The following is an 8,184-nucleotide window of genomic DNA, read 5'->3' on the forward strand; positions in this document are numbered from 1 at the left end:
CCCCCCCCCGCACACTTCTCTCCCAAGCCCTCCACTCCCTTGAAGCTTTTCCAAAGAACTGCATGGCTTCCCCATGTTCAACATGCAGCGACCTTTAGTATGTTGCCATGCGTGGCCACGGCCACATCCTGTTTTAGAATTCAATCATTTCCTAAGAAGAAAAGCTGAGCTGTAGCTCCTGGCACTCACGCCCCAGCCTCACTCCACCTGTGTCTGTGGGCTCACGTCATCCCGTGCACGGCCCTGTGACTGGCTTTTTTGCTTGCTTATATTTAGAAGCACTTCTGCTGTGGCAGCTCACGTGTCTGTCGTCTTCATGGCCATGAAGTACTCCAGTGCACCTGATGTATGTGTGGTCAGGCATCGGGTTGCTTCCACGTTTGGGCCATCAGAAATAAACGCTCATGCGCACTGCTGGTGGGCTAGGGACAGAGCCCAGGGCCTCATGCACACTCTGATGCACACTGGGTATCTCTCTGCCGTGGCGGCCCAGCCCCTTCACCCTCATGAACCAGTCTTCCCTTACATTTTCACTTTTTTTGGGGGGGTCACACTCCCAGGAATGTGATTGTTTCTGCCTTTTCTTTTCCCAAGTAAGTCTCTTTGAAACCTTTTTTAAAAATGAGAGAGGTGGGCATGATAGCACACACTTGGGAGGCAGAGGCAGGTGGATCTCGGAGTTCAAAACCAGCCTGGCTTCCTTGGTGAGCTACAGTGGGAGGCTGTCTCGATCCCCTCCGCCAATTATCTGTGCGCATGCAGAGGTCAAAGGACGGCTTTGTGGAGCTGGTTCTCGCCTTCCACTGTGCGTTCCCAAGATTGGACTCAGATCATCAGGCTTGGCAGAAAGCTCCTTTACCCGCTGAGCCAGCTTGCCAGCTCCCTTTAGTTTTACTTGTATTATCCCATAAACGAGACCATTTTCAAGCAAGTATATATATATATATATATATATATATATATATATATATGCTTTGTGTGTGAGCATAGTCCCCTAAATCCTCTTCCTCTCCCCCTTCTCATTAGTTCCCTTTTCTCCCCAGTTTTACTTCCCCCTTCATTCCATCTGTGGACACAAGGGTCTCTATCTGCAGAGCCTAAGACCCACAGATGATGCTGATACCTGGTTAGCAGACGGCTGGGAGCAACTGAGCCCCTCCCCTGTGCCCATTGCACTCAGCCATCCTCAGCTGTGGCTGCTGTTGCCCACCCACCGGGCTATCTCAGACACGTGCCAGCGTTTCAGCTGGAAGCAGTCCAGGGTTGGTTTCCAAAGGACGCGAACCTTTCTGAAAGTGCTGTCGGGCCTAGGAGGAGCTCGGCACTACTGCGCCTGCCTGGCATGTGTGCATACGAGCACTGTAAAAACAACCACGTAATCCGTTAGCACACCCAGATTGGGACCATCGCTAATGCTGCCTTTCTCCCAGCATTTATGAATATTTTGTTGCTTTATTTCTTCAGTTGGATTTTGTGTTGGTGTGTGTCTTATTTTTGAGGTACCACCTTGTTTACTATTTCCAGGCCAACTTAAGGTTACCAATCTTTTCACCTCAGTGTCTGGAGTCCTGGGGTGACAGGTGTGTCCCCACCATGCCTGGATTTTTCCAGGGTGGTTATTTTGAGTCCTGAGTCTGAACAGGGTGCTTGGTGCCTTTTCTTTGGGTGACTTGTGTGTGAGCTAAGTCAACACACAAGCCTCGCTGAGCTTCCAGATTGCTTCTCTGCGCCCATATGCAGGTGTAGCCGCCCATGGGCAGCTCACCTTACCCAGCTTCGCCTCTTTAAAGAGAATATTTTTCAAGAGAAGAGGAACTTCGTGAGCCCCATAGGGCCAGTGGTCAGTGTAAGGCTTGCAGACTGGCAGCCAGTGACACAGGGATCCAGTTTTTAGTTGGCGCTTTGCCCCACCATGGTCAGGCCTTGACTGGGGTGGAGGGCGGGCAGTCTGGGTGATGCCCTGCTGTCTATCCCACAGTTCCAACTTCCAGCAGAGCCCGAGTAGTCAAACGGAACCCGCCGATGCTCCGTATGGTGCTGGAGGCTCTGCAGGCCCGAGAGAAGCGGCAGGGCACATCCGTTGTCGCCATCAAGGTCTATATCCAACACAAGTACCCAACAGTGGATGGCACCCGCTTCAAGTACCTGCTGAAGCAGGCCCTGGACACGGGCATGCGTCGAGGCCTCCTCACCAGGCCTGCCAACTCCAAGGCCAAGGGTGCCACTGGCAGTTTCAAAGTGAGCTACGGACAAGGAGGGGAGGCCTTGGTGCAGGGTTTAGCACATGCTGCTTCTCACCGCTGCCCACACCTCCACAGCCCTTCTGTTGGTCCACATTGTGTGGTCTGGGAGCCTGCATAGTATCAGGGTCTGAGTATGGCATGCCTATGTCTGCCCCACAGCCATTGACCCATACATAGCTTCTAGAGGGGACTATGGGACAGTCTCTACTAACCACATGTGGTGTCTGGGATGTGGTTACATTAGGAAGTCCCAACATTGGGTAAGAGTATGTGGGGCAGGTGGCTCAACAGGATCTCAGTGGCACCGGCTGGGCCATCTCCCTTCTCAGCCTGTATTCTTAGAGACATCAAGGAGAGATGTGGCTTCAGGGAGCAGGGGCAAAGGGGGTGAGACACAGTGAGGCTTGGGGCTACGAGGGTGAGAGGCAGAGAGCAGCATCGGATCCTTGGAAGTGAGCAGTTGGGCACTCCGGGGAGAGGGCAGATTAACACCAGGTGAAATTTGGGAGGACTACAGAGGTGCGTGTATCTCCTTCCATCCCCCCCCCTTCTTAATCCTGATATTGGGAACATGGCTCCTTTGCTGTTTTGTGTGGGGTACAGCGGTACCCAGAACATCTGTCCTTACCCCCACCCCCATTCTCTTTAGCTAGTTCCCAAGCCTAAGAGGAAGAGAACCTGTACCTCGATAGCCCCAAGGAGAACCGCAGATGCCAAGGAGAAAGGCCCCAAGAAACCCAGGGAGCTGAAGATAGACCACGCCAGCAAGGCCAAGATGGAGACAGTGGCTCTAAAACCAGGACAGAGGAAGAAGGCTTGTCCCTGTCCAGCAGCCACCTTGGAGAAGGCACCTAAGAAAGTCAGCAAGTTAAAACTAGAAGAGGTCAGGAAGGCCCCCCTAAAACCAAACAAAGCCACATGGGCCCCTCCCACCATCAACAAGATAGGCCAGAAGGCCAAACATAGTAGAAGCAGGCAAGGTAAGAGTGGGAAGGGCTGGAGGGATAGGAGTTGCCAGCAGCCTCTGGGGAGGATGGGAGGGACTCTATAGGGAGCAGGTTTTGAGTGTTGACCTGGATTGTGGGGGGTGGAATCCAGAGACTCCAGGGCCCAGCACAGCCCTGAGGAGGGGTCAGGGAAGGCTTCCTAGAGGAGGCACCCTACAGGCATCTGTGCTAAAAGAAGGTATAGCTTTTGAAGAGCTGCAGGCGGCTGTCTTATCTCAGCAGAGTCAGAGGTCCAAGGAAGTTCTGAATGACAGAAGGGAGTCTAGGCTCACCTGAGGACTGTGAGCCACCATGGGGAGTTTCTAGCAGGATGGCAGCGAGAGGGCTAAAGACAATCAAGGAAGCTGGCCCACACCCTTATCCTAGCACTTGGTGATGTAGAGGCAGGACGATTGGAAGTTCAAGGCTACATCTTTAGGTTTATATCAAGTTTGAAATCAGCCTGGGCTGCATGAGACCCTGTCTCAACCAAACCTACCCTCCTGCAAATGATAGTTAAACATAAGAAGTTCCACCATTGGCAGGTAGGCAGCAAAGCTGATAGGGGGTCTGTCTGCTCCTTGTATGGGGAGGCGGTCCAATTTCAGTGCTCCCGTGTTGTGTAGGGGAAGCATCTTGTCCAAACTGGGACCCGAGACTCGGGGGTAAAACAGCTGGCTAGGTCACATGGCCTTCAGTTGTCCAGGTGATGGCCTGGGGACCTAGGCAGGCTGGGAACTCTAGAGCCTCTAGACCCTTTGCCCCTTACTCCTCCCTTTTCCAGAAGCTGATGCTCATGGGAAAACCAAAGATGTGTGTGAGAAGTCAGAGCCCTCAGCCAGCAAGGTAGGTAGGTGTCTATTGCTCCCTGGGTCTCAAGTCCTCCCAGGCTTTGTTTGTGGGTTCTGGAAGGGGAGCACAAGTCTTTGTTCTTGTGAGGTGAGCACTCTACTGGCCAAACAATCTCCCCACTGCTAGGACTGCTTTCTTACAGGTCCAGAGTAATGTTGCTTCCCTCGCCAAAAGGAAGATGACAGCCATGGCCCACACTGGGTCTAAGATGGAACACAAGACCAAAGCACCTGCTCCTCCCCAGGACTCGGGAAACAAAGCAGAACCCACACATAGGGTCAAGAAAACAAAGACCCCTGAGAGCCCCAAAAAACCTGGGTTACCCCCCAAGACCTCATCCAAAGCTCCCAGCAAGAAGGCTGAGGCTGGGAACTAGGACCAGGTTTGAGGAGATGGCCACTCTGAGTTTTTATTCCTTGTCACGATGTTTAATCCTAACTTATTTATCAATAAAGATGTCTTTTTGTTCACATATTGGTGCGTTGGACACTGGACTGCAAGGCAGAAAGGCCCAGAGGGGCAAAGGTAGATTTTGAGGACTTGGGAGCAGCTGATGTCCTTAAAAAAGACCCTCCTGGCTTCAGGATGGGGGATGAAGGACTCGAGGGACCAAGACCATTGCAAGTTTCTTCCGAGCTTGCCCATGGACAAGCCTCCATTCAGAGGGGCAGATTCTGGCTTGGGGGACAGCACTGTTGTCTCCAGAGGAGTGTAGTTCTGGTTGCAATTGTATTTTATTTAGTGTGTGTAGATGTGCATGTGCCATGATGTGTGTGTGTGTGTGTGTGTGTGTGTGTGTGTGTAGGTCAGGTGATAATTTGAGGGGGAGCCCTTCCACTTTGTGGGTCCCAGTCATGGAATTTTGTTATCAAGCTTGGCAGAAAGCAAATTTGCCTGATGAGTCATCTCACCAGCCTTTGGTGCAGTTTTCTATGGAGGGGGAGGGGTTGCTAAGCAGGGCCCCAAATCTGGGTAGGTGCACATTCAGCAAGAGGCCGAGAGGGTACAAAGGCGCCGTATTGGTTACTTGTCCATGTTGCTATGACAAAGAGTTGGCAGAAGAGACTTAAAGGAAGGTTTATTTTGGCTCCCAGCTTGAAGGGACATGGCCCACTGGGCAGAAAAGGCCACAGTAGCAGCAGGAATGTGAGGTGGTGGCTTACGTTATAGTCAGGGACAGAGACGGATGAATGAGTGCGGGTGCTGGGCCCAGTGTGCTTTCTCCTTTCTACTCAGTATGGGACTCCAGCCCACAGGACCGATGGCCACACCAAAGTTCAGGGTGGGTCTTCCCACTTAAGCATCTCTAGAAGGAAATGGCCTCAAAGACATGACCAGTGGTGTCTCCAAATCCAGTCAAATTGGCGATCAATATCAACCCTCACAGGGCCCAGTAGAGGGACAGGAGTATGCTGGACATCCCTATGTGGCCACAGCCCAAAGGGTGAGGACAAGTTATGGGGACAAAGTCTGTGCTGCTTTAAAACCATCTATGAGACCCTTCCCATGGGTAGGGAAGTGGGACTCTCCCTGAGTCTGAGCTCCGCATGCTTGACCAGGGGGCAAGGCCAAATCTGAGGCTCCAGCTTCAGAGGATGCAGGACGGTTCAGCGGGTAAAGTTCTGGCTACATAATCATGAGGACCAGAGTTCAAATCCCCCACATAAAAGCTGGGTGTGGCAATGCATAGCTATAACCCCAGTGCCAGGTGGCAGAGACAGGAGGATCCCGGGGGCTCACTACCCAATCAGCCTGCGCTAAAAGGGCAAGCTCCATGTTGAGTGAAAGACTCAAAATGGCTACAAAAAAAAAAAAAAAAAACCAAAACAGGGTCAAGGGCTGGAGAGGTAGCTCAGTGGTTAAACATTTGCTGTGTAAGTCTGAGAACAGAGTTTGAACCCCCAGAGCCCACATATATGCCCAGTGGGCATTGTGCCCACCCTGGTAATTTCAGCCTCAGCGGAACAAGTTAGTATGGTAACTTGTAGGGTTCTGTTTTTGGTTTTGGTCACTTTGATACAATCTAGAGTCATCTGAGAAGAGGGAACCTCAGTTGAGAGAATATCCCCACCAGATTAACCTGTGGGGAATTTTCTTGATTAATGATTGATGTGGGAGGGCTCAGCTTACTATGGGCTGATGGTCCTGGGTTCTATAAGAAAGCAGACTGAGCAAGCCATGGGGAGCGAGCCAGTAAGCAGCACCCCTCCATGGCCTCTGTTTCAGGTTCCTGCTTTCAGGTTCCTTCCTTGAGTTCCTGCCATGACTTCCTTCAGTGATGGACTATAATGAGGCTGTAAACTGAAATGAACCCTTTCCTCTCCAAGTTGCTTTTGGTCATGGTGTTTCATCACAGCAACAGAAACCCTCACATAGATGGGACCCGCAGAGCAGGGTGGCTAGCAAGACTAGTCATATCCGTGAGCTCTAGGTTTGATTGATACTGCTCCGTGAACAAGGAGAAAGTTGTTGATGATCCCTGACACGCTGACACATACACACATGTGCCCCCACACATGCAAACAGGCATAATACACAGAAATGGGGGTGGGTGGGAGAAGTGATTGAGGAAAGCACCCCATGTCAACCTCTGGACTCTACACGTGCACGTGTAGGTGAGTGTACCTGAACACACGTGTGCACACACATGTAGTTCTAACTTCTGAAGTTTCTTGTATTTTCATAGATATCCTTCACGCTGTAGGGAAGTCAGTACCACCCACGGAGAGCCAAGGCGCCCAGTTCAGCCCTGAGCTTCAGGTCACTGCTGCCCTGGGAGCATAGCACCTCTGAGCTCCCCTGCTGACACCTGGTAGAAAGGGACAATGTCCCCACGGCAAATGCCTAGGCGAAGTACTTGCTGCTCTTGGCACTTGAACATTGGAATGATTGGACAGGACCTGCAGCCAGGGTCATGGGATGCAGGCAGTCCCCACCAAGAAGAAGGACATCACAAAGGTAGGGCTCAGGGCTCTATGTTTATTGTCAGTTGTAAGGAAAGGGCGGAGGTTGGGGGAGGGGGAGTGGCCTAGGGACATGGTGGACGCCATAGCCAGCCAGAGCACCCCTGTTGTAGCACAGATGAGGGAAGAAGTGGCCTTCAATATGGTGAGTACCAGGGACACTGAGTGCCTAGTATGGGGCTCAGGGCTCTCTGTTGTCCATGGTTTCTCCCCCTGGAGTCTCTCAGAAAGCTGTGTCTAGTTCTGTCAGTCCCTGGGGTATCGATTCCATGCCTGCCAGCAGGCCCCGAGGGGCACCCGGCAGATGGCAAGCTGGCATTTCCCAAGCAGAGAGGCTCAGCTTTTGCCTCTGCTCCTGCATGGAGCCGACATGGAGCTACAGCCTGTAGCCTCTTGTCTCTAGGAGCTAGGGACCCATCAGTCCTACCCCAGTGACAAGGTGGGAAGAGACCTTGAACCATCTTAGACTGGCGAGATCACCCTCCTCTGTGGTGGTTCCCCCCACTTGGCAATCTTGAGGATGCTCCATCCAGTTCCCTGCTTGGTTGCCCATGGCTGCAAGGTGCATCTTTGGGGACCTGGCAAGGACTGCAGACAGTTCATGGAGGTTGCCCACCTGGCAATGCTAGTGACCCTGGAAACCAGATCTGTGCGTCGGCTCCCTTCTGAATGTCAGCAAGGAGCTGTATGGTAATGAGACGCGTAACCAGACTGTGGAATATCTAATGACTTAGAAAACATGTCCCTGACATATTGTTGCATAAGGGAAAAGTCAGGCTTCAGAGCAGAGTGTGGACTGATCTGTCTTCACTCCCGGCCCCACTCAGGCAAGGGTGCTGGCCTTATGTGGCCGGTGCCTAGTGTGGCAGTGTCCCCGCAAGCACACTGAAGCTTTTCTTCTCTGGGGGTCTTCTGCAGTTGTATTTTTCTGGGAATTGTGAATCCATTCTGGAATCATCCCTCATCATCTGGGGGAGGGGGGAACCAAACCCATCAAATCTGCCAATAATTGAAATTAGCAAATCTGTTCCTTAATAAGAACCCCCAGCATCAGAGACCTGAAAGATAAAGCTGGTCCCTCCACCCGCAACCATCACAAGAGAAAGCTATTTTGGGAGTGAGGTTGTCACTTTTTTTTTT

At 52.0% G+C, this 8,184-nt stretch overlaps 1 protein-coding gene across 1 annotated transcript in view; it reads left to right on the forward strand.

The window, feature by feature from the left end:
* Positions 1-4,472, forward strand: part of LOC102000560 (histone H1oo) — a 5,826-nt gene extending 1,354 nt beyond the window's left edge. Inside the window, exons 3-6 of the mRNA XM_005365318.3 lie at positions 1,979-2,238; positions 2,893-3,223; positions 4,014-4,075; positions 4,224-4,472. Coding sequence (XP_005365375.1) covers positions 1,979-2,238; positions 2,893-3,223; positions 4,014-4,075; positions 4,224-4,457 — 887 coding nt within the window. The 3' untranslated portion in view covers positions 4,458-4,472. The remainder of the gene's footprint in view (positions 1-1,978; positions 2,239-2,892; positions 3,224-4,013; positions 4,076-4,223) is intronic.
* The last annotated feature ends 3,712 nt before the right edge of the window (positions 4,473-8,184 follow it).

This window comes from Microtus ochrogaster, unplaced genomic scaffold (genome assembly GCF_000317375.1).
Source record: "Microtus ochrogaster isolate Prairie Vole_2 unplaced genomic scaffold, MicOch1.0 UNK1, whole genome shotgun sequence".
Lineage (NCBI taxonomy): Eukaryota > Metazoa > Chordata > Mammalia > Rodentia > Cricetidae > Microtus > Microtus ochrogaster.